The sequence below is a fragment of the Cyrtonyx montezumae genome, unplaced genomic scaffold (genome assembly GCF_038088225.1).
Source record: "Cyrtonyx montezumae isolate F1298 unplaced genomic scaffold, pur_monq_1.0 scaffold_8, whole genome shotgun sequence".
NCBI lineage: Eukaryota > Metazoa > Chordata > Aves > Galliformes > Odontophoridae > Cyrtonyx > Cyrtonyx montezumae.
Genome location: NW_027072089.1, coordinates 52,918,464 through 52,945,387, shown reverse-complemented (window position 1 = coordinate 52,945,387; position 26,924 = coordinate 52,918,464). Strand labels below are relative to the sequence as shown.

The window sequence follows — 26,924 nt, the reverse complement described above, 5'->3', positions numbered from 1 at the left end:
AACCTGTACTCCCAACTGAAAGCCTTTCTTCCCTATAGAATGTCAGAATAACTATAAGCTTTTCAAATGCCAGAATCTTTGACAGATATCATGAACATTTACTTAATTGATTTAATATTTCGTATGTCAAAATATATTTCATGACAGTTAACTGAAATATATTCTGTGGTCAATATATATTCAAATCTCTTCTCCCCATAGTATCAGGGCCTATGAGAATAGAGCTTTGGAGATTCATTTTAAGCAACTTCCATCCCAAATATTACTAGTCCTATTTTTTCTCCTCAAAGAATATATATATATAAAAAAATGGAATAAATGATCCAAATAACATTAGCATATTGCATTTCAGAAGTGAAAAATACAGAAAAAAATGGAAAATGCTGGAACTTCTAGTATTTTCAATAAATATTGCAGAAATCCTCCTGCTAGAAGTTTTATCCAATCCCTGAAATGGCTTATCAATTTTTATTTCAATGAAAGTTTTTCCTAGAGTCTTCCTATAATTTCAGGGCATTTTTTTGCCCAAAGGGAGGTAAGAGGGTAAACAACAGAAGGAGGGGACCTGGTAGGAGTTTGCTCATTTAACTGATGGCATTTAAAGATACTTGATGTTATCCTGATACTACAACTTCCGCATAGGTATGATGAACTGACTCTCACAGACTTCTTCTCTCAAAGGCCATTTTTAGAAGAACAAAATATAAGACAATACAAAAGCTTAATCAAATTTCTCAAACACAAAGTAGTGTACAGACAATACAAGGCTTACGAGAAAGGTGTTTTGTTCTTTATTGGGTTTGTTTTTTTTGTTTGTTTTTAAGATATCTGCTGCATAAGCATGTCTTTATCGCACAGCTCTGTTAAATTCCACATCATAGCATATCTCTATAGGAATTTTTAATTCGGAAACTAAGAAATCATTTTTAACATAGATGTAAATTCCTTAATTTAGAATACCAATGTTTTTAACCATGATCATCTTTTTCAAACGGGCTATGTTAGAGGAATAAAAATCCATTGAAGTAGTTTCATTTGACTTTTACTTATGGTTGAATACACATGAAATGTGCTTTCAATGCATAAAAATCACAGTGGATAGCAGCAAAGGACTTGGGGGAGATTAAGGAGAATTTGATCATTCACATTGTGATTAATCTGCACATTGATGAAAGATAGCTATTTCACACTTCTAAAAATAAACTTGAGATCATTTTTCACAAAAAAAAAAAGAAAAAAGAAAGCCCCCCAAAATACACAAACCCCCCAAAACAAACAAATCCAAATGCATTACCTTTCCTCTACACACAAAAATGAAATATTGTTATGGCAGCAAAAGATTTTGATAATAATGAAAGTCTGTAAACTGTAATTCAATCTCTTTTTGTTGTTGTTGTTCCCAAAGTGCAAGATGCAAGATTCCCATAAGCTTTCAGTAGTGCTTTTCCTGTAAATAATCCTTCATTTTGTTTGGCAAAGGCAGTTTCTGAATCAGGTCTATTCTGGTGTACTGACGTATTACAAAACGACACAGGTATTGTAAAGAACGCACCTGCATAAACCGAGATACTGGATTTGTTAGTCTCACTGGGTAAGTTGCAGATCCAGGCAATCGGGATCTTGAGTAGCAGAAAGCTCCATTTTCAGAGTCCCTGATCGAATGTTCAATTAGATCAACTATAGACGTATGCCCCTCCACATCTGGTTGTTCATAAAAGCTAAACCTACCATTTGAATGTTCGATTCTAGTGTGAAGTGTTTTTCCATGGGAACGAAAACTCAAACTTAAAAGATAACGATCATCAGAACTATCTCGAACGAGAAATGAGCCATCAGGCACATTTGCTAATTTTCCCTCTGCCTCCCAACGTGTAATGGGGCCCCAGTACCATCCTTGTTTTGCAAGTTTTTTCAACTCTTCTGTGAGACTTGTTACAACCATAGGACCACTGTTCTGTACAGAATCATAAACTCTTCCAACTCCAGGGGCCGTATTAGGATCAAAATTCAAATGGCAGCGCATACTTTCAGCCACATGGGCATCTGTGCCATTCAATCCATTAAAGTTCCTTTGGATTTGATTATTCTGCATTGGAGGTAGCAAAGGTGAAAGTGGAGGGACATCTGACATGTGATTAACTCTTGGACTTTGCAACATGACTCCTGTGGTACCAATCAACAAACCATTCACCGCCTGGTCCACAAAGATATCTGGTGCAACTACTACATCCTGATCCACTTGACTCTCCTCTTCATGGAAAGTATTCCCCCCCACTTGAGAAGAAACAGTTGAAACTTCCATGGGTGAGGAACTATCCAGACAGTAACTACGTGATCCTTCCAAAGGATACATTCCCTCATCTAAAGGCACAGTATACTGAATGTAGTCCTGAGGCATTAATCCAATAACTACAGGCACATGTTCATCAATATGAAGATGCAAGTCCCCATTCTGAGATTCCGTATTTTTTAATGCATTGTTTTGTTCCTGGAACACGTTATCCGACTGCAAGTCATGGAAGTCCTTTCGAACGCCATTCAGTGCTGGGCTTGGGTTAGAGGAATGGACCAAGGCCTTGACTTTCACTTCCATTTTTATGCAAGTCTCTTCTGAATTCGTAGGTCGAAGGGGCCATGGAGTTGGACTGTAATGATGATTACGGAGAGAAGTGGATCTCAGAGGTCTTTGAGCTCGCACATCTTTGAATGTTATTGGAGCAGATGATGAAGAAAAGGCGTCATCATCTGCAGAACTTACAGATGGTGTGCTGCCTTTGCCTTTTTGCTTTTGTTTTGCTGAAAGCCTCCTTTTTAATGTACCCATTAAGCTTTCACTTTTTGATCTATTTTTACCTCCTTTTTCATCTTCACTATTGACTTCACAGCTAGCCAAATCTTTGCCATAGCAGCTGCCAAACAGGGAGTCATCTTTTCCAAATTCACTTAGCGATGGCTGTTGAACCACTACAAAGTCACTTTCATCTTTACTTTTGTTTAAGTTAAAGGACTTGCGAATTGTTTTGAGACTAATTTTCTTCATTATGACAAGTTACCAAGTCTGGCTGATCAGCAGTGCTTGTGGTGATATAGCCCTAACGCATGCAGAGCAGCTTCTGCTTCATTTATGTGTTTTATCCAGCCTCATTTAACTTCAAGAGCCATCTCCTGGAAGCAAATAAAAAACAATCAACTTCACAAAAGAAATATTTTAAAAATCCATAAAGGTTTTTTTGTTGTTGTTTTTTGTTTTGTTTTTCTTCTAAACAAAACAGAAATCGTAGTACTTAAATAAAAGACATCAATAAGAGGATAGAAAGAGAGCTGACTCTCTCTCAGTGAAGGTCAGATAGTGAATCTGCTACTGGTGCCTTGACTTCCACAACTTTATTCTGTTTGTATCATGTTATTTTTAAATACACACATATCACACGCACATATATTTAATGTACATGTGTAAAACAGTGAAGAAACGCCACTATATTTCAGAAGGCATGTATAACTTCCCTACAAAAATAACTGCAGAACATAAAATGAAGCAAGATACACCACCCAACAAAGGTCTCAAGTAATTGCATAATTATAGGAAAATTCAACTCAGTGAAAACAGAGATAATTTAACTGCAAAATAACATCTACCAAGAGAAAATAATGGAAGTTCTTTCCCAAATCTCTATGAAAGAAAAATTATTTCCAAACTGTTAGTCAGAAATGAGGTCAATTCACAGGCTTTCACTGCCTAGTACTACTACTGCTGCATAGTACTTCTGCCAAGACTAAGTGGACACACCTTATCAAGTCCCAGGCAACTGTTCCACCTGGCATTTTCTATAGTCATGTGTACACATACAAACACATGCCCATAAGCTTGATTTTTCAGCTTGTTTTTCTTCAGCACTGGCTAAACCAGTCAAAGCAATCAGCCCTGCAGAGAGGGGAGAACAACATGGGAAATAGAGGAGATTGGGAAGTTGTTTCTGCCTTGAAAGTACAGAATACTTTTAGTAGCAATCATTATTTCACAAGCATAAAATTACACAGCATGCTAGCAGCAAACTGCAGCAGCAAACTTGGCCCTGGGCTAAGTATGGCAAACTGAAGGAGACCAAGAATCTTAAAATTGATAGACAGACAGAGGGACACATAACCAGTTGAAAAAGAGAGACCAACTTTTGCAGACTTCAAGAAAACAAATGCTAAAGAATCATACAAAAAAGTAAAAGACAGTGAAAGGAATCTAAGGATTCTGAACTTTTTCTCATAAACAGAATATTTTTCTCATAAAAAAATTTCAGCAGAAACACTGAAGCTTGATTTACATGGATTTGTATCCTAACCTTCAATTCCTCACCATCTGCATCACACTACTTCAAAGACATGTTCTGCTTTTATAAATAGAAATCTAATATCTAAAATAATCTCAACAGATAAATCTCTATGGAAGCATTTATAAAGAAATGAAAATGTTATCTGAGAATGACTACTGAGTATGCTTGAACAAAGCATCTTCTATGCTTACCAGTCTACATTAACAGCCAATATTTTTAATTGAGCAAAATGCATTACTACTAAAACTCCTGAAACTCTCTTTCTATACTTGTGATATTTCACATAAAGAAATTATAAGGACTTGTAGTTCAAATATAAATCACAGACACAGTGTATATATATATTCAGAAGTCCAGCCCATTAATTCAGGAAAAGATGAAATCCAGTGAATGACAGTCCTGGCCAAAACTCTCTGAAGCAAACTGAGCACACCAATCAATCAGAGAAAAACTCTAAACAAGTCTTATCTAAATGGAAATCATGGTACATTATAACATCTTAAATGTTCGTTGTTTTTCTTTTTTTAATCCAAGATAGAAAAAGCAAAATTATCATGAAGTCAAATACTCCAACTGATCCAGATATTCTTCATACGTATTTAAAAAAAAAAAAAAAACAAAGTTGTAATTCTGCATTACATATTAATATGTTTAAGCAGTCTTCAATATGAGATAGGCTCACATACTCAAAAGCATAAATTTTTTCACTGTCTGCATCTACAGAAGTTGAAACAGAAGAGCTCAGCATGCATTCCTTCTTGGAATACACTGAAATGAGCTGCTGAATTTCATCACAACTCAGCATTGCAACAGCTTCACTAGTATTTTCTAAGAATTATAGCACCACTGAAGTCTTCCACAGATGTGGTCTTCCAGTGCCATCTGCTGTACTGTGCATTTAAGAAGTCAAACTAGGAACACCACTGGAAATTTTTCTGGCAGGTATTTGTAACTATGAATACACTCTGAAGCACATTAATGCACTCAAAAGCTTAGTTACTGTAAGCAGAAATACTCAAACACTGTGACTGAAAGCAGATTAATCAGACGCAGAAAAAGAAAAGTTAACACAGATTAAACAGTCAGAATGCAATTTTGGCTTATCAACTTTCAAATCAAGCTCATTTCCAAATCGTTAAAATTATGCAAATTGATAAAACATAGGCATCCTGACAGAAAATACCAGGACTATTAGATTACCATCCATTAAATACTATGATCCAGTTTATGCTGTTAAAAATGATCAAGTTAAATTTGTATGTCTCATATTGAGGTGAAAAAAAAACAAACATACTAGTCAAAACATGAACTATTAATGAGCAGGCATAAAGCTTAAGCTTTACAGGCTGCTTAGCTGAAGAGTCAGTCATGTGCTCATATACTGTTATTACACTAGAACTAAATGTAAGAAAAATAATGAAGGCTAAAAGTAGCCGTGTTTGAAATCTTGTTAGATGCTACCAAATGTTTGCAATGACATACAGTCAAATACTTATATCAATGCATTGTATTTAAAAGCAGAACAACAAAAATGATCATTTATATGGCCTTTATCATTTCCTATTTATTTCATACTTGCAGGTTAGTATACTCATTTCCTGAGATAAATATCATAAAAAATGCTGCCAGAACATACTACTACCAAAATAAAATAGCATTAACTTTTCAGGGCTGGGACAAAAACAATAATACTACAAATACACAACACAATGCAATTTGTGACTATGTCACAATTGAATTGTCAGGTGTTAATAAAAATACCATCACTAAATATTCTATGGTACTACTACTCAATAGTGCTTCAGATAGCTTAAACTTTCCTAAAAGAAATATTAATCTGCTCATTTATTTCTGTAAAGTGAAACAGAATAGCACTTAACTTCATTTATTATTTTCCTCTGAAAAGTCTGGAGATCAATTAGAATAGATACAATATTTATGCAGAATCACAGTAAGAACAGCATCATTTACAAATTTCAGCTAAGTGAGTCTTGCTTCAGAACATTTGGCACGACTGTGCATGGAGCTACACTGAAGAGAATAACATAGACAGGGGAGGAACAATCACAAAAAATACATATCTGGTGATTTATAAGCTCCAACTTTGCAAAAAGAAAATCTTTTCCACAATGAGAACACATCCCCCAGAGTGGAGTAGTAGCTGTTTTTGTAGGTTTCCAAGAGCCAACTACATAAACTAAAGAAACCTTGTCTGATCTCACGGCTACAAGGATGCTGGACTTAAGATGTCCTGAGATTTCTCCCAAACTGAATTATCCTGCAGTTCTATGACTTTAAATCTTTTGTACTGTCTGAATTTTGATTAAACTTAACATTTTCAAAGGACTTCACATAAAAATTCACATTTGAAAATATCTAGGAATTCCAGCTTCCAATGCAGTACTAAGATTTGTTAATTCTAATTTTGCTATTACACAGAAGAGCATTCAGCTTATGAAGAAAATGCAAATGATAGAATAAGCTGCAAATGTTGTACCATAATGTGTTTCTTTGGAATCACACCACACAAACCAAGTAACGTACTTCACATTCATTACATTTTTAACAATTATTTCATATTCATAAAAAAGTATCTTTAAACAAAACAAAAAGTTTCTGCATTCCTGGAGTGTGACAAATACCAGATTTTCATTACAGTAAGAGAATAAAACCCAGAATAATTACCTGCAGAAGTATGAAGCGTCATTCTGCTACTGTCCCCAAACTCTTCCTAGAATATACCCATCCATTACTTGACAAGGCATCTCAACAACAGCATCTTAAGGAAACACAGATTACAAGAGAAGTAGTTTGTAAATTCCCAAATATCTATATATATTTCAGCATTCCTAAACCTACTGACTTAAATTACTAGGAAGTAGTTCTACACATATGTTCCCATTCTTTTTATTTAATAATGAAGTTTTTATATCATTGGAAGCTATACCTTCACACCAGAAGGTAACAGAAAACATCAATTCAAGATATTTTCTTCCATTTCCTTGTAGTTTTAGTCACAGAAATTACATATATTATATCCATTGAAATCAAAGAGAGACTAAATATCTATTTCAGACACCATCATTTTCTTACATAACATTTTATTAAATACACTGTGCCAGCTTTCTGACTAGACTTGCTACTAGCATATAGTGATGGTAAGGTTTATCACTTTCCGGATCTTCAAGGAAACACCTACATTATATTACTCTTTAAAAAAGAAGTCTTAAAATGAATTCATCTAAATTCCACTACACACTATTATGTTGAAAGCTCAGACTACCTTGAACACAACGAAACAAATAGACAGTTTTCATAGTAACGTGGTTGGTAATGGATGAACACATTTAAAATAAATATGAATTTTATGGAAGTCTATCTCATCCTCTCTTGAATACCTGCTTCTTTTCTGAGCATAAATAAACTCAGATACACATCCTCATATAGAATAGAAAAAGGTAAAGAACTGCTTTCTACTCTTATAACCACTCAGAAATACTTAACACCCCCTATTTTTAAGTTAAGAAGTCGAAGACTTGAACAGACTGTAAATTCTGTAGACCACCAGTTTAAATATTGCCATGGTTTTATGATTTTTGTTATTGGTATTCCACATCATAACATCGTGTAAAGCACTGTAAGTTAAAAGAATTAATGCTCCAGTTCCGTGGACTGCAGAATTTCCAGGTACCTGCTTCTCAGAAGGGAAGAAGAACTACATACCCCAGAGGACTTTGCATTTCTGTTTTCCACTCACAAAGACAAAACTGCACACAAGTCCTGAGACTGCCTCTTTTGCTGCATTGTCCACAGTTGGAGCTACCTAGTCATCTTGCCTTCAGCTTTAGAATAAGGTCTTCATTTTTGGACACTCTCTCATTTTATTTGATTTATTAGCTTTAATTTCAATTATATTGTATTATATTGTGTGATTTTGCATTCCAATATCTTATTTAGTAAATCAGTTTTTCTCCTCAGATTGTTGCTGCTGTTTTGTCTATAGGCCCATCTCCCTACCCTCTCCCTTCTCCTCCTTCCCGAGGGCGTGACTCTGTGGCTCCCCTGCCCCATTAGTCACAGAACCAAGCCAAACTGGCTCATAAATCCTTGACAAACATCTACCTCCTAAGATAACAGCTGAGGAAATGTGCCTGTTTCTCTAAAGCCCAATAGAGCTGAATAGGTATTATGCATAGAAACCCCAACCTCTATCAAAGAATAAGCAAGGTATGCCTTAGATAATAAGCAGAAAAGTGGGGCAAAGTAATAAGGAAAAAGAAATCAACAGAAAGACTTTTCTTCACCACTATCCATCCTTAGTATTAATTTCATGCAAAACCAGTAACAGAACTGTTTACCCTGACTGCCAGTTTCTGTAGGAAAAGGATGTTTCTTGATCTGGAGATCTGGACTTCTTTATTAATCCATGCCTGCTTGCAGTAAGTCCTGTTCTTCTTTTCCATATTTGGTTGCAGGACAGAATATTTCTATCTGATTGGTAGTTTTCCTATGGGGAGTTACTGAGGAGTGTTAAATGGCATATTTGTATTACAGTTCATCTGTGTATATACAGTTCTGTAACTACAATAATTGCATAAGTACAATAGCCAAGGCCAGTTACTAACATTAAACATCTTTATCCAAAGCTCCATCGCCTTCATACAAGGATGGACTGGGCTTCGTGTCTGCTCCTGAGCTACCGCAGGCACATTCACCTGGTATTTTAAGCTGAAATCGGAGCTAGCTAACAAGGTCACAAGGCAGAAATTATCAGCTCAAGATCAGTTGGGTATCATTAGATCAGCACTGCTGTGATAGAAGTGACCCCTGGGGAGGCAAGTGGGTGACAGCTACAAAAGCAGCCATCTCATTCATTCCTGCTAAACCTCTCACCAACAGGTTGGAATCAACGCCAAAAGACAGAACGAAGCACACTGTACTTTCTTATACTCTTGCTAAGAGTGGGACAGGAACTATTTTCCATTATTTCTTTTAAGTGGACATTCAATAACACAGTATACTGCTAAAAAGAATTTCAAGCATGCTGAGAAAACTTGGGGAAAAATAAAATCCTAAGCTGGCTTTCAGACCCTGATGAACAGTGAGGGGAAAATGAGGAAGCAAAAATAACAGAGCAAACACATTCATGCCAAATCAACAGAGAGAAAAAGTGAAACATTTCTGCTGAATCAAATGAGAGAAGTTACTAAAGAAACCTGTCCTGCATAGCAGTTGTGCTTTCTCTGTTGGAAATCATATCCATCAAGTGCACATAAATCTTTCCCTTTCTTTTTCATGCAGAAGCAGACTGAGAATGAGAATAATGCTCAGTCAGGCTCAATTTTCATCTCTTGTTATTTTACCAGCCTGCACCAAGCTGTCTGTCAGCAAAAATTACGTTTAGTTTAATAAGCAAAGGTTAGATTTACCACAGGATAAGAATTTCAAGTGGGACTCCATCCCACTTCTTCCTGAGAGAAGGTACATATACCATAACACTTCTCAGTTGTAAGGTATGCTGGTACCCTTAGCTTGGTAACAAGGAAGACTTCATGCTTATCTGAGATGTTTACACAATTGTCTTAAACATTAGAACAGCTATGTGAGGAGTCAGAGAAGAGTTGCAAGACTACAATGCTCTACAAACCAGCTTCTCATTTAGCTATAAACCAATAACATGTTTTTTAAAAAGGAGTAAGTTTTCAAACAAATTTGCTAAAGACTTGTGTCAAGTTACCTGTAGTAGCCAGTGCACAGTTTACAATAACTTAACACTTTGGACAATGAACTGATTCTGTGTCTATTTATTTGAGAGCAAAAATAGTGTCTGAAATGAAAACAGCAAAAACTAAAGAAGGGGAAGGGCAATCAGTAAAAAATGCAATTCTATGCTTTTTTTCATGGAAAAGTATAAACAAATACTTGAATCCTAGAACTTGTTGAAAAGAACATAACCTATCCCATCACATGAATGCAGGCACTAGAAACATAGCTTCTTTTTGAACCCTGATACGTTCCAGAAGTAATTTTAGAAGCACAACCTGACCGTTTAAAGCATGTACCAGAAAGAAAGAAAAAAATCAACCAGAATATTCTCTCAAAGTGATTCTGTGGTCAGCAATAACCTGACCATTCTTTAAATATTATCGACAAATGACATGATTCTGAGTCTTTGAGTCCCTCTCGAAGAAGGAATGAAAACACCGAGATATGCAAGAGCTGGATATTATCATTTCATGTTGGCTTGTATTAATGGTGATTTTCCTTTAAAAGTTCATCTCTTTCATATTGGGCTACTTCAGGAAGGTGCTTCTCTTCTTCTTGTAGAAATATTGTCACTGTAGAGAACTTCTAAAATACAAACAAAACCTGCTGAAAAGGGCCTGATGCTCTCAGCTATTTTGATGAGGGCATAAAACAGGTATTGTGAATTACCATTCATACATGATCAAACTGATTTTCAGCTTCTCAAACCAAACCTGTGTCAGCAATCAACTTCATAAACCACTAGACACACATTGAAAAGGCAATACAGAAACATAACTCTCAGTTAACATATGTACATGAGCATCTCCATCCTCAAAAATACTCAAAATATAAGAAACACAAGGGGCAGGAGGAAATTCCAGGAAAGGTAACAGAAACACCACCATCACATAAATTCACCATACTTCTTGTCAGTATAAACCTATTTTTATACTTTTCTTTCAAAGTTAAGAGCTGCTAATTTGTAATAATAACCACAGTTGTCTGTCCACTTCAGCTGCTAAGAAAATGAGTTTGAAATATGGAGGAAATGGTCTTGTACACCATAGCACCAACCAAGAAGTATGACAGGCAATGATAACTATGTTCTTCTTAAGAAAAAAAAAAAAAAAGTCAAGAAAACTCCAGTCACATTCATTAAAAAAAGTTACAGTTAAAACTAAATGTTATTTTAAGCACACTATCTAGCTGACCATTGGCTTTGTAGCACATATTTGTAAAACTAATACCTCAAGCTGTAAATTGCTCATTTCCCCACTTTATTTTGTATTTATCTGACATTAAAGAAGTAATCTACATAGGTATACTGACCTTTAATGCTACAGATAACATTCATGTAGCATCAACAAAGTACAAAAACAGAAAAATATCCTGCATAAATACTTTCAAGGTAGTAAAGTTACTTTCTAAATATCAAAGAGAAAAATTCCCTTTGTTAAAGTACCTCAAGTTACTATTAATTAAAATAAGTTGAATAAGAACATATTTTTCTTCAAGCAATAATCCAAATTTAGATATCTAATAAACTCCACTAAGTAGCAAAAGAAGCACTGTTAAAACTCTAAGTTTCATCTTAAAAAAATAATAATCATCTTATTCCATGGAGATTTAATACATGCACAAGTTGAAACAAAAGAAGCTAAAACAAGCTTTTAAAATAAACTGATGGAGACTAATTGCCTTATCAACAAATGAAGATCTTTGACTTAAGATTCCCACTCTAATTTTCAGCTCATCTAAAAGATCCACGCACAAACAGCAAAGCAATATTACACCACTTTAGTTCCTACTACTCTTGCCTTGGATCTTGCAACTCATTAAGGCTACACCTGTGGCTTCAAATTAACCTCAGAGAGATTAGCTTCTGACTGGGGCCGAAACACTCTTTAAATTCACATGATCAAGTAGACAGCTCTCCAAGATCTTTGCAGCTACCACTCTCACCACCTTTACCGTGCCATTTTCAATAACAAAAGCTTTCTTTCCCTTAGAAGATACTGCTCTATCCTCTCAATTTAAGATGCGTCAATCCTTTACAATGCAGTTAACCCTTACAGTAAATAGAAAGTCATACAAATAGAGAAGTCGACCCATTTATAGTCTGAGGGGAAAGAGAACACAAGGCGATCTTGATTAAAAAGGAGTGAAAAAATCTTTCGTATATAAAGTTCAGTGTTGTACAACATTCATACGTTTCCCTTAAATCTCAAAGCACACAGAGGAGGAAGAGGCAATAAACAAGGGATTGACTTCTGCTTTCAGATTTTCTTTACTTAATTATCAGAGGAGCAAATAAACTGTATTTACCACAAGGCACCACAACAATCTTAACGTTCTACTCCAGATCACATAAAAAAAAATATATCAATATAGCATAATACTTGCCTCATGTAAAAGCATTCATTTTCCACACAACTCAAGGACTTAATGAATTTCAGACTTGCACACACTACTCCCTTTAATTTTTAAGCATATTAAATCTGTTTTTTTCCTTAATTTCTCACAGTGGAAAATTCTGAAGCAACACAGAATTTAGTTTCTATATATGGAAACAGCTTTCTTCTCTAAATTCTTCGGCTGTGTGAAGTGAAAGAAATCTCATTTGTGTGTGTGTGTGAAATTCATATATTTTTCACTCGTTGATTAAACACTTTTTTCCAAAATAATAACCAATTGTTTTACTACAAATAGACATCATTAATAGAAACACAACAAGCATAACAAAGTATATGTTACCATTCAGTATAAGACTGATTTACATTAAGTGAAACATGAAGTACCTGAGATGAAAATGAATCAGCAGAATTTAAATAAATTTACTTCTAGACAAGTCTAGATTTCTCAATCCTTGAAAAAATGACAACTAGATAAAACACTTATGTAGTAACTCATACAAAGTACATGTACTACTTAAGAAACTGAGTTCCCTACTCAATTCTAATCTCTTCAGTTAATTCAGCCAATACAGTTGGGTTTTGCCTTATTTTCTGTAGAAACAAAGCTTGAACAAGCAAAGCTCTTTCTGTTTGTATGCACTGCATTCCCTTCAGCACTGCCAAACAAAGTTTTAATCAATTCAGCACATAAAGGGAGTCTCAACTGAGACAGCAACCATTGCAAAAATTCATATATTCTTAGAAAAATGAAAACCAAGGTTAAACAGGAGAAACTTCCTCTAGAGTTGAAAAATTTATCTAGGACCAGGGAGAAAGCTGGGATTAAATAGTTCCAGTCCTCACAAAGCCATGTGATTCACAAAACTGTTTCACTATAACACAAAATATATATATATATATATATTCACCTCAGAACATCAAGATATCAAATATATTCATTAGAAGCAAAAGTGATTTGTTAATGTGATGTTTTTATTTCCGAGTAACAGTCAAAACAAGAAAGGCTAATGCAATACTTTTTATATCACTATAATGGGAAATCACAAGCAAGAACATTACAATTTAAAGCATCTTCTATATAACATTATTGATTGAAAATTTGAGGTTTTATTTCTGCTATCTGCTAGTTCCACTGCCAATTTCACTTTCCTCTAGATTTCTAAAAAATATCACTAAAACTATCAAAGACAACTTCTGAAACAACTTCTAATGGCAAGGAAAATCCTTTGTTTTTCCTCTTAAACAACACTATAATGTAAAACATGGTTTTATATCCTTTATCTGAGCTATTTACATAGGAAACATTAAAAACTTTCATCAGGGTTTAAAGTTCAAGAACTCAGAAGTTGAGAAAATCCAGAAGTTGCCTGTTCAATTCTTTTCAGTCTTGCCTCATACAGAAAATAAAAATGTTTACATCAATTCTACTCTTCATCAAGCTTTGAAGTATATGATCCTGCAATTTACTTACAGCATACTAATTAAACACCAAATTCCAGAGCTCACGAACAGAATTATTGGCTTAATTAAGGATTTTTTACTGTCACTATATCAGACTCTTAAATGTTAATGCATAAGCATTCAATGCTTCATTCTGCACTTAATGAGCCAGAACACAGAGAGCTCAATTTCCACTGTTTTAAATGGATTCATAAGCTGAATAATAATGTCTATGCACCAATAGGACAAATTAAGGTAATTTAATTCTGAAACCTGAATTCTCATGATGTAGAGTGATCTGAGGTAATGGAGAGTTTGAATTTTAGGGGATTTTGAACAGCTACCTATTTAAAACTGAAACCTCCCTCATATCTTCATGAAAGTATGTAATGTCAACAGAACAAAATAAGCATGACTCAAGTACTTGGTTGCAGCAGCAAATTCTCACACACTAAGGAGATCAATTGGCTAAAGCCTGTGCTGCCTTTCAGGAATTTGCTGACTACAGGAATAAGCAAGCAAAGAACTTTGGGTTTCATCATTCTGACATACCCAACCTTTCAAGATGCCTTCTATCACTGTCCTCTATTTAGTAATGATTCAACTTTCTGGCATTCTGTTGAATTTTGAAGTTTTTAAAGAAAGTAAATTCAAACAGACAAATAGGCCGATGATATTCATCTCTAGAGTTTAAGCCTGACATGAAACAAGCTCTGATTTTGCTAACTGGTGTCTCCAGCGAGACAGTATTCTCACAATTCCTACCACATTCTGCTTGTGACACAACTAATCTGAGGCTGGCGGCCTGCTTTCCAAAAATACAATTCAAAGTAAAGCACATTTTGACAAAACTGCAAAGGTCAAGACAACAACCAGCCTTATCTAAAATAGATTTAAAGCATCTGATTTTCATCCAAGTTTTTTTTTTTTCCCTGTACCTAACCATAAGCAGTTCCTCCAAAACTCAACAGGAATTGCAAGTACACGGGGCACAGGAGAGTCAGGCTCCCTACATGCTCACAAAAACTAAGACTTTATATTTAAGATCTTCATCAAAAAGTTTCTCCCCTTCACACAAACAGAGCTGCTTAATCAAGGAAGTACTCAAACACTAGAGTTACTTTTATGTTCCTGTTGTTTTAAATTAAAACCTCGTTAGCAGCCCTGCACCTTATTTTTTACTACAAAAGCAGTACTCTGAGCAAAACTGTATCCATACCTACTTTGTGGCTATGCCTCACTCCTCAGGCATGTTCTAAAAGGGAAACAAGAAACTGCCTACCATCACCTCAGAGTCATGTTGAATAAAATATGGACACAAACACTTCTTCAGGAAATCATAAGAAGTGGATGAGCATTCTCAGTATCCATACACATCAAAAAAGAACTTTGCTTCATGAGAAAAATCATACTAAAAATTCTAGCAACCTGGAGAGCAGTCCTAGACATGATGGAAGGAAAATTCTCACTTATTCTTGTTCTAGATATTCTACTGTGATGAAAGTTTAAGATGCAAGATGAACTGGGCCAGAAAGTCAATTTGTGTATATGCCAACAAGAGAAGTTTAAGGTAAATTTGTATTTAATTTTGCAACTAATGTTGCTCTGTAGAACCTAAGCTTAACATTCACTACGATATGGTCCCCAATAAAGAGCAGTATCAAGAAGATGAACAAGATACTTCACTTCAGAATCCATTTTAAAGGCAAAAGAGCATACAATACATCAGGTATAAAGAACCCAGTCTTCCACACAGTTATGTTTGCATCTCATTTCTATTCTGGAACATCTATGCAACTCAATTGAGAATAACACTGATTTGTTGGAGGCTCTGACAGTACTGAAAAGTAGGGAAAACATAAGCCAAGGAAAATGTTTGCATACAAAAATATTTTTCCAGCAAAGTTATAACTTCTCCCCAATACACTTCACTATGTCTCTCTCCTTCCCTCTCTATCTACACTCAGTAGTTATCAAACCGATTCTTAAACCCACCTTCATCATGCTTTAAGGTATCTAGATTTTAAGGCTGAAAGAACCACTGAACTCAGAAACATGAACACATTCAGCACTCCATAAGTATCCTACACAATCTTCCTGGTTACATACAAATCATAACATTAGCAGTTAGTGTTACAAAAAGTTTAAATAAAGACTCTGGTTTAAAAATATAGATTTCAGATGAAAATCCAGTTATTTGGATGTTTTTGTTTGTTTGTTTGTTTGTTTGTTTGCCATAATAAAGAAATAATTACTTCTTTCAAGTGATCTCACAACTTGCATTGATGATGAAAGAATATAATTTTCCGTTACTACCAAATAAAACCATTGGATTTTTATGCAGCACTGATAAACACCAATAACATCCTACAAGCTGCAGAATCACAAGCTAGTACAACACAGAAGAAAATTACTTCAAAAAGTTGGAAAAAATCATTTTAATTGTATTTTTCTAAAAACTATGTTACATGGAAAATGATCAGCCAAGTTCAGCTTACTTGGCATATCCTGCAAGTGGAAAAAAATCACTAATGTGGGGTGAGCAAGTCAAATTTTAATCTGCTTTCAACAATTAATCTGAAAATAAATCCAAGAATGCCTTTTGTTTGGAAAAAAAAATCTCCCCATTATCTGCTCTTACTTAAGTGCTTATTATTAAATTTGATAGTTTTATGATATTTAATAAGTACACAAAATCTCTATTGCCCACATCTTCACTTCTAACTAACCCAATAATCATATTAAGCTCTGAATACAATCAAACTTGGAGGCATTTGAGGGGAGGGGGGGAATTCTCACTTGTTCTTTCAAAACTCAAAGCACATGAAAGGCTGAGATTATAGTAACATACCTAATCACATTCTTCACATTGTGCCTTGATAAGCCAATATTTAAGTAATACAACAGCAATATATGAAGCTTCACTGCAGATTCTGAAAACACTTCCAGAATCTTCAGAATCAGAACATTTTTCACATAGGAGGCAGCTGAAGAAAGATCTTGTACTATCATGTTCCTTAAAGTACTGCATGTACAAACAAGACAGAAGAAGGCTCATAATTCTGTTCTCTTTTCCACTGTTAAGATTCCAAATTATTTTTATTCTAATCCTCATTTCAATATATTCTGTTTCTAGCATCCCCAGCATTTTAATTGGGCTCTCTGTGATTGATAAGCTAGCCTGTCTGTTGCTAGACAATGCTAAGATAGTTTTAAAGCTTTATGTTCAAGAAAGTTTTAAAATTTTATGAAAGAAGTAATCCCTTGGAATGAGACATTTGGAAATGATCCTTCTAAGCTGTCATGATTCATTTATTAACTGTGTATTCCTGACTTAAAAATTAAACTGGTACCTGTGTTAAAATACACACAGAACATTACGTTAGGACTGCTTTCAACCCCAAGTCTAACCAATTCTATACACAGAATGTTGAACACTATCTGATACCATAACCAAATCTCTCACAGATTCAATTAATGAAAAAAAAAAATCAAGTCTTATTTACAGACAAGTCAAGCAGGAAGAAACAAAGCAGAGAAGATGAGAGGACTTCAGGAGATCCTTAGTCAGGTTGAGGTCCAAGAGTAAAACTTCCTCCTCATAGAGCATCTCCTGTAAGCAAGCAGCTGCTCTCTGAACACACTCAGGCAGCAGAGCCTGGATGTGTTGACCAGACAGAACATCCTGACTGCATTTCCAAATTCTTAGGACCCTCTGCAGACAGTAATCTAAGCTCTGCATTTGGGAAAATGAGAACATAAAACACAGCTTATTTAAAATATTTTCCCTCCCATTTTCACTGGCAGAAGGCCCAATAAGAACAAAGAGTAAAGTAATTATCTTTTTTATGGTTTAGAGCTTAGCCATATAAGGGTAACAGTAGAAATGGCTGTCTTCAAAGTACTGTCAAATACACAAGGTAAACACCCCTGTACAAAGTGTTATCTCCATTGAATGTTATAAAACTATTTTTTTTATTATTTTTAAAATAATTTTATTTCCCTTAAAAAAAAAAAAGGCAAAACTTTACAAAGGTTTTCTAAATTGACAGTCCTTTTCAGTCCAGAGAGTGGGAAAAAAACACATCCATTAACACTGCACAACTAGTGCATTGACTGAAATAGGAACAGAATTTTTACTGCATGAGCAAAACTTCTTAGCAAATTTTTTTTAACGAACTCCCAATTTGCCAGAGTCTAAGCTTTTTACAAGACTGTACCAGTTCTGACAGAGTTTAGTCTGCATGCAAATTCTATCATTTTGGGTCAAATTTGGCTCAGACTAGAGACTCTTAATTATTCATGATTAAGATCAGGTTCTTTTTCCTTCTTTTCATGCCCCTTCCAAACCTGCACTGCAATAATCTGCAGTTAGAAACATCTTGCTACAGGCAGCACATCCAATGGAGAAAGAATGTGCTACTTAAAATTGTTAGAGAGACACTGTCTTGTACTGATGCAAACTGGAAAGCTTTCAGGTTCGTTGTTGTTGCACTGATGTTTTTTTGTTTCTTTGTCATTAGTGTCTGGGGTTTGTCCTGTTACTGTTGTTTTTAAGAAATTTTTCACAGTTGTAAGTAAGCTGATTATTTTAAAAATTAGTATCAACCGAGTAAAGATTAATTTGTGACAGACATTTAACTCAATGGCAGAGCTCATAGCACATTATGTTTAGCTTGCACTTGAAGAAGTGGAGTCTTAAACTGAGGATCTTCACATGACTGTATAAATTTTTATATGCAGGATCAAAGTAAGTTTTTACTGTCTATATGAAGTAACATGCTGCATGAAATTTATACAAACACAAAGCCCTTAAGATAGCTATCTCCAGGATAAGGTCAAATTTCTGCAGAGCCAGGAGTACAGGAGCTCTGCTGCAAAAGCTAGCTGAGCTTGAAGTTACAAGCATGGAGAGAAAAAAAAAAAGAAAAGAAAAGAGAGAGAGAGACATATATATGCACACAGAATCTGCTTTTTCCTCCTGTTCTCTCTGGCATAGATTTAAACTTATATACACTATAAATAAAATAAATGTGTTAACCCAATTAAAAAATGAAAATAGATACGTACATTTCAATGTTCACACAATTTTCAATGACAAACCATTTAAAATGATGTAAATTCCAAGAAGCACATTCCAATATGCAAGGCTTCTGATTCCCTAATGACACAACTCCCCTTCATTTTGTTCTCTTGAACATCACTGAATTAAATTTCAAATAGGACTACAACAAATGCCATTGTTCAGTATAGACTCTTAACCCTTCAGCAAGGGACTGAAGAATATTTACATTTTCATGTATTTTCCCAAGTAACTAGATTTTTTGCCCAAAATCATGCCAAAGGCCTATGACTAATCCCTAATTATTTCTCAACATTATTTATTACTAACCAAATAGTCTCTTCTTTTCTAAAGCCAAGAAGAGGAAAAAAATCAAAGTTTGAAAATGCATTGGATCAGAACTGTTTTTTTTTTTTTTTTTTTTACCCCGTTTTCCACTGAAAAGAGAACAGTGAAAAAGAGAGGGAAAAAAAAGCCACTAAACACCCACCTTACACAGGTCCAGAGACACAGCCTAGAGACTTTACCTCTGAATGCACAAACCAACTATTCTGGAATTAGCCTTCTTGGGCTGACCAGAATTCCAGACTGTAAGCTTTTCCCAGTGCAAGTTTCATCAAAACCAATATGCTTGCACAAACAGCTTCTGTTCAGTGAATCCAGTGAGAATTCTTCAGTCACAGAGCTCTCACCAGTGCCTGAAAGAAGAGTGTCATCCTAAAAAGCTGCCTATCCTGTTTCTGGAATGCAGCTTCTACAAATCTCACACTATAAGGCAAATTTCTGGAATCAAAACTCCTTTACCTGATGCCACTGATCTGTATTTCTTTACTTCAGTTATTAAACATTTTAATCTGATACCTAATCACCAAAAGAACATGTAAGGGATTCTAGGAGAATTAAGCCCATTATCAATGCCAGAAACACAGTTAATACCACAGCTTGTAACTGCCCAGTCTTGTAGTGCTTACCAAGGCAAGTCAGAAGGACAAAAAGGAAAGCAAGCTTCACCACTATTTCAGAGAGATCCTGGGATCAAACATGCATGCTTCAGAAACATTTGGAATAGCCTACTAATTTATTTTCAACATATTTGAGGAATACAGACTGCTTTAGAGATGGAAAAAAAAAAATCACCTACTCAAGACTCCTACAAACTGCTGTTTTAGCACATTTACCAAAGAACGTCAAGATTAATTAAGAATAAAACTACTCATGAAAAACAAAGATCACACACTGTAAAAGCAAGCCTGACTAGAATCTCATTTTCAACAATTCTGTCATCAAGAGTAACAGTCTATGTATTGTTTTAAGTAATGCAGAACATCCTTGAGGAACAAGAACAGAGGTATTACTTCTGTGGTCTCAAATGTTAAAATTCATCCATTTATCTGCAAGCTATGTGTCCCTTATTAACTTCAGACCATCAAAACCTTACACAATTCCTCCTACAGATTGGTATTTCATACCACGCAAGTTAAATAATACAAATACAGCTGTTGATTATATACTGCTTTAGGAAGCAAAGAAAAATAACACGTATCTGTACAGTTTACCTAACAATATCCATAGGTTCATTTTCATTGTTTAATTTTTTTTTTTTATCTAGAGACCACTCTGAAAAAAAAAAAAAGCAAAAAAAAAACCCCACTAACATCTATTTATACCTTCACTGCCAGAGAAAATGGCCCTCATCCAAAACTGTTTTACAGCAGTTTACAGCAGAATTATTTGGTGTTAATAACAAAAAGCCCACATACCTTACAAATCTAAGATTTTCTAAAGCTGCCAACTTACTGCACTTGGCAAATTACAAAAGAAAAGAATGTCTCATCAGAAGACAAGAAACCTCATCTGCTCTGCATGCCCTACATATCCACAAAAGGAAGCAATACTTGAAGAGCAGCAGCTGGACAGAAATACCTACACATGGCATCTTTAGGTTAGGGTTTTGTGCAAGCAAGAAGATCATTTTCCATAGCCCTTCAATAGAATTTTAATGTCAGAGGCAGAACAAGACAGCTAATGTACTTGCATCCTCGCTAACCAAATGAAGATTTATACTAAACTTGCATGGTTTTCTTGTCAATGTAGCAACCAAGGAACAACTTCTTAGATAATATGTGGCTTACATCCTCGAAGCTAACTGAGCTCCTGAGAGTTCAAAGTGTTATGTGAATGACTAAGGACACAGAAAAGGCCACTATTTCATATCAGTATTTCCAGAACAACAACAACAACAACAAAAAAAAAACCAATAAAATAATTCTGGCAAATAACACTATTTAAAAAAAAAAAAAGAAAGAAAGAAATGACAGGAAAGATAAGTTCTTGAATCTATACTACATTCTCTAGAGAACAGTAGTTACATTTGTAAAGCCATACACCTCAGAACTTGCTGAAACTATCTGGAGCTGCAAATGCTTATTCCTTACATGCTCGTACATGACAGAAAAGTCAGAAAATCGTGAAAACTGGTAGAAGAAAAAAAAAAACTCAAGCAACTTAAACAAATCTAAGAAATCAGAGCTCAGTTTTTAACTCTCAACTGAAAGTCTTAATTCTGACAGTAAGCAGACAGAATCAGATTCTGTATTGTGATGCCTTTTTAATATCAGTCTGTGTATACTCTAGCAAAGTTTGCACAACTTTATATATTTAGTGTATTGGACAACATTTCACATACAGTCAGCTTCACATTTTCTTCCAGGGCAATAATTCAAGTCCAGTATTTTTGTGGGTTTGGTTTTAACTACTAGGAGAGTCTGAAGTAGATGAGCCATCTTTGTTTTATTATTCTTTACACAGAAATTCATAGAAATTCATTTAACACAAGCATACATGCTTTGATTCTGAATCCAACTATTTCCAGAGAAAAACAGAGAAATAACAGTAGCAGAAGAGATCTACTGAGCATCATCTATCTTTAGAGTCTGTCACATTATAAGCATATTTATTTGAGTGGAATGAAGTTGCTTTTAAAACATGGAGAATGACTATCCTATTACAAGCACAATCCTCTTGTTTTTTAAATAACTTACTACTGTATGTACTTTGTCATTGAATATTGTCAGTGAAAAATTTCAGATTTTTTTTCTTTCTGCAGGATACTTCACTTGCCTATTGCTACTGCAAATACAGTGGGACCCACAGGAGCCCCTCACAACAAAGTCTCATAAAAACTTAGGAGTTCTACATCAAGTACATTTATTGTCTTCTGAAGACGGATATGTAATTTCATAAAATAAGCATATATTAAATTAGAATGAAATTAGATTCTGGAACAAGTATAAGGATGAGGAATATTACCAGATATTGTTATTTCTCTTAAATAATAATAATAATGATAAAGAGGAAACAAAGTTCCGTATTTCTCTTGAAACTTAACTGAAATATACAGTCAATTTGCATAAGAACTCTACTCTGCTTTTCAGTCCCTACCCTATCCAATTTCCACTCAATAAACTTTAGTATTCACTCACAAGTTACATTGTATTTAGTTTTATACTATTTGTAGTACATTTTCCTTCTTGCAGCATCACATGCCTCTCTGTTCTGTTGCTAATGGAGCCATCCTCTCTGTTTTGTTGCTAACACACGTTAAAGCCCTATCAACAAGCTGAGACACACCAGCAAAGGTTGGTCTCCATTCCATTTACTTTGCTATCATTCACCTGCCTGCAGCACGCTGTACTACTGAAACAGCACTACATAGGCCCAGAGAGGAAGTAAAATAACAGCAAATAAGGTACGTAATGAATTACCCTGAACTATGGCCTCTGTTTTGCCAGCAATGATGCAGCAAATACGTAGTCAATTTAAAGCAACTCTACTAGAACAAGACTTTCAGACACCAATTCCCAAGTTACCCTACCACTATAGAATTTTTCATAAAAACAAAGAAGCTAACTTGCTTCTCAATAACTCTTTATCGAGAGCCCACTCACACTCCGCTGCACTAAGCAGAGTAACATAGTCTACCTTTACAGCAGTGGGGTCCAACATCCTTTTCTAGGTTTAATTCAAAGTATCTGACTGACCCACTTCACAATTGAGGAAGAAACAAATTAACAGCATGGTATAAGCCAGTATATTTTTTAGGTTTTACTGTGTCAGTTTTTAAGATCATCTTATATTGTAACTTAGGCTGAAAGAGCCCTCAGTTGCACATAACTAGCAACATGAAGACCTCACAAATGCTTGGGAAACAACATAGTGCTTCTTCCCTACTGTTCTACAGTAGGAAGCTTCTGTGGAAGTTAGCAAATGTAGATATCTACGTAATACTATGAGTGCTCATACTTCTAAGGTTTAATTTTACATTGAACCTTAACTGCTGGAGTAAAAATAAACAACATCTATTTAAATCTCAAAAGTTAGGGAATAGGTGCTTGATTTAAGCATGCAAAACAGGTGGGCCTGCTTTAAGTTAAATTTCAAACTTAGTGTGACGTGACATAACAAGAAATACAGTATAGAAAGTGAGAACTTCATTAAAGATCTTCTTCATTAAAGTAAGCACTTTGAAAAAGCTGAAATCTGCCTTCGTAAGTTACACAGAAAACCATGAGCTACAATTATTTTCCTGCTGTGAAAGACTCCAAAAATGCCTAAATACTCTCCGGTGGTTTACATCTTCCAGCCAAGCTAGAGTAATTTATCTCGTAATTATGCCAAAGCTTACATATTTTCTACAATCCAAGGATGGGCTAATTGACATAAAACAAAAATAGCGTCCAGCCATGGCAGAAATGCAGAATTATTCCTCAAGTACTTCTATAGAAAGCAGATCCCTAAGACAGGAGGCCTGCAGCAGGCATTTTTAACTACAGGTGTACTGAGAGGTAGGATGTGGTGTAAGCATTACTGGCAGGCAGGAAAGAGGAACTGAGACCTCATCACAATGGTAGAAGAGTTTAATAACTGGAAGAGACACTTTCCCTGTCCAAAGAATACTCTACTGCTAGTGCCTTCTCCTTTACAGAGTAACCCTCTCTGCAGAAAACACTGTGCTGAAAATTAGCACAGTTCTAAAAATTTGGGAAAATGAAAGAATTAAAGGAAAAGAAAGGCACAGTGAAAGCATTTCACATCACAGCAGCATTCTCTGCTGTTTTGGAAAGGTCTTTCTTAGGCAACAGAGTTGGCATGGGCCAGAACCAGTTATTTTTTACCAAAGTGACACCATTAGGGAAAGAGAATGGAAGAGGGCAGTTGGCAGAATAACAAAAGCTGGTAAAGTTTCTGCTTGCTTACCCGTTGTTTGGGTTTTTGTTGTTGTTGTGGGAATTTTTTAGAAAAGTCTTAAGCTTTCAAGTACTGCCTGTCACAGCCAGCAATGCTTCCCTTACCCCTTATGCAGCCCTCGGTATACCCTCAGCTAACAATAACATGACATCTGCTGCTTCACCTTCCCCGCAGCTCCTTCACAACCCGACAGCAGTAGTACAAAATGACACCCTTGGCGACTAGCCCAGCAGCAGCCCCCCTGCAAACCTAAGACCGAAGGTCGGGGAAAGGAAGCAGCCTAATTCGGCACGTCACGGCACCGAGCAACAGCAGGGGCCCTAGGGCAGCAGCCCGGGGAAGGTGAGAGCAGGACGGCGGGGAGCCCGGCGGCGGCCCGTCTTGCAAGGCGGGGGCCCGGCCCTGCTGCTCCCCGCCCGCCATGCAGGCCGCGCCGCAGCCCCGCTGCCTCCGCAGGGCCTGGCTCCGCCGCGGGCTCAGGGCGCCGCGCAAACAAAGGGAGAGGAGGCCGGGGCCGCGGCTCGGGAGGACGGATGCGGGCGAGCTGGGAACCGCGCCGTCCCCATCCCCGGCTCTCCATCGGCGGCCACCGGGGGAAGGAAGGAGGGAAGGAGCGGGGAAGAAGGGCGCCCGCTGACCCGGGGACGCTCACCCAGCGGAGGCCGCGGTGTCCCGCTCGCGGTGCGGGCCTCTCTCCGGGCACCTCGGCGGCGCGGCCCGGCCTGCGCCGGCATCAGGGCTAGGCGGCGAGTAGCCTCCCCAGGCGGCGGAGAGGACTCACCGAGGCGGAGGAGGAGGAGGAGGAGCTGGAGTCGCTGTTGCTCTTGCGGGTCCCGGCCCGGCTTCGGCTCCCTCCCTCTCTCGCCGTGCCGCCGCCGCCGCCGCCGCCTCCCTGTTCCTGGCGCCGCCGCCGCTTCCTCCGCCTCCTCCGCCTCCTCTGCCCCCACCCCTCCGTCCTCCGAGGGGCGCACGGGGGTGGCGAGCCCGCGATGGCCGCCGCCTGATGCAGACACTGCTCCGCTCGTACGGCCCGGGCCGCCCGCCCTCCACCTAGCCCTGCCTGCTTCTTCCCGCCCTGCCCGGCCGCCCCACCGCCAGCCCTCTGAGACCCGGGCTCTGCTCTGCCTCCCCCGGCTCCGGGCCGCCCCCTCTGTGGCTGCGGGGCTTCGGGGGAGCTGCGTTCCTCCCCAACTCTTTGGAGGCTCTCCCTGGCTGTGAAAGTTCATAATGTTCATAGCGGGCTCCTTTTTGTCAGTGATGAGTGCTGCTGTGCTTGTACTGCAAACTCTGAGGGATTCTTCCCGCCCAGCCCCAGCTGCTGCCCCAGGCCAGGAGCTCCCTGCTGGCCCATGGGTGCGGGGAAGCTGTCTGTCCGCTCTCCTCCTGTCCCATTTTGTCTCGAAGTGCAGGAAAAAGCACTGTTGTGTGTGACACTGCTTTGCAGATTGCCTGGGGAAGAGTGCCGCTGAACTCCAGCCACATCAGCTGTGCATTAGGAGCTCCAACCCAGCAGGCTGCTTGCTTGTTTGCTTTGCCGGTCTCTCTCTAAAAATGAAATGCCAAATAAAGGACAAAACAATTCCTACTTTATGATGTGTGAGACTGGCAGAAGTGATGAGTGAGGGGGTGAAGATTTCAAATGCATGGACAATACAGGTCTTGGAAGTTGTGGAAAGTAATATTTGCTGACTGATGTCGAGCTGGTAAAGTATTACCCTCTAAAGCTATTTCATCCTTCATTTCCTGCTCGTGGTCTATAACTGATGCAAATATAGAACTCGATTTTGCAAAGATATGCATAATTTACTTATCTTAAAGAGTTGGTGATATATTACTCACACGCTTAACTGATATGAAGTTTAGAAAGTAATCACCGAAACTCACAAGGTTGTGAGAGTATTCACATACGTGCTGCCTGAATTGTTCTGCTGAAACCAAGGTTTGTGGGCTGAGGTCTGTGAGTTGCTCAATTGCCTGAGTTATCTGAGGTCAGGATGTGTCCTGATTGCATTTACATTTTTGTGTCTCAGATGTTTAAGGAGTGTCAGAGGATTTTCTTGAGTCTCATCCAAGAGTCCTACAGTTCTTTATGTGTCTGATCGACCACAGATGCTGGCAGGCTACAACCATTTCAGGTAGTGATGTGTCTAGTAAGAGCTGTAAAAGAAAATTATTATCTTATTAGTACAATCATTGGCTTCTTCAGACATGAAGTACCTAGTGTTATTTATGGTTTTTTGTTAAAACTATATGTTTTACAATTACGGTTAAACGTCATCAATAGTGCAAGAAAAACAAAACAAAATTAAGAGTATCTCCAAGTGGGTAATTTGGGAATCCTAATGAAACACCACTCCAGTGTGTAAAACCTGCACCATCAGTAGGAAAAATGTGAATGAATTCTGGTCGGCAGTGTTGTCCAAAGAAAAAAAAATGCAATAAGTAGCAAGCAAAAGACTTGTTTTCAACACAGTAGGTTCCTCCTTTCCTAGATAAACCATTGGGAGTTCACTAACCTAATCCAAACAGGAACCAAGAGGGAGACACATGAGAAAGGAAGGCCCTGACTAGGATAAATTCAGTTAAACTTAGACATGATTTCTTCTCAGAAGTAATTTTTGCATTCTTACATGCTTCTCTGGGCTTCTTCTAATTAAGTAAATATCTTCAGGATCCAGCTGGTATTCT

At 37.0% G+C, this 26,924-nt stretch overlaps 1 protein-coding gene across 4 annotated transcripts; it reads right to left on the bottom strand.

Annotated features, from left to right (window-relative positions):
* Positions 1 to 18: 18 nt before the first annotated feature.
* On the bottom strand, positions 19 to 25,295 carry SOCS6 (suppressor of cytokine signaling 6). 4 transcript variants are annotated; one of them, XM_065751976.1, is made up of 3 exons: positions 25,018 to 25,295; positions 7,011 to 7,104; positions 19 to 3,165 (listed from the first exon to the last, which is right to left on the bottom strand). In XM_065751976.1, the coding sequence occupies exon 3, from the start codon at positions 3,038 to 3,040 to the stop codon at positions 1,433 to 1,435; it is 1,608 nt and encodes a 535-aa protein (XP_065608048.1). In that variant the 5' UTR covers positions 3,041 to 3,165; positions 7,011 to 7,104; positions 25,018 to 25,295; the 3' UTR covers positions 19 to 1,432. The 4 variants fall into 4 exon arrangements, with proteins under 4 accessions (XP_065608048.1, XP_065608047.1, XP_065608049.1 ...); XM_065751975.1 differs by lacking the exon at positions 25,018 to 25,295 and adding an exon at positions 24,889 to 25,001; XM_065751977.1 differs by lacking the exon at positions 7,011 to 7,104.
* Between the last annotated feature and the right edge of the window lie 1,629 nt (positions 25,296 to 26,924).

Excerpts from the sequence above, each read along its gene's own strand:
- SOCS6 (XM_065751976.1), bottom strand. The coding sequence starts at position 3,040 with ATGAAGAAAATTAGTCTCAAAACAATTCGCAAGTCCTTTAACTTAAAC.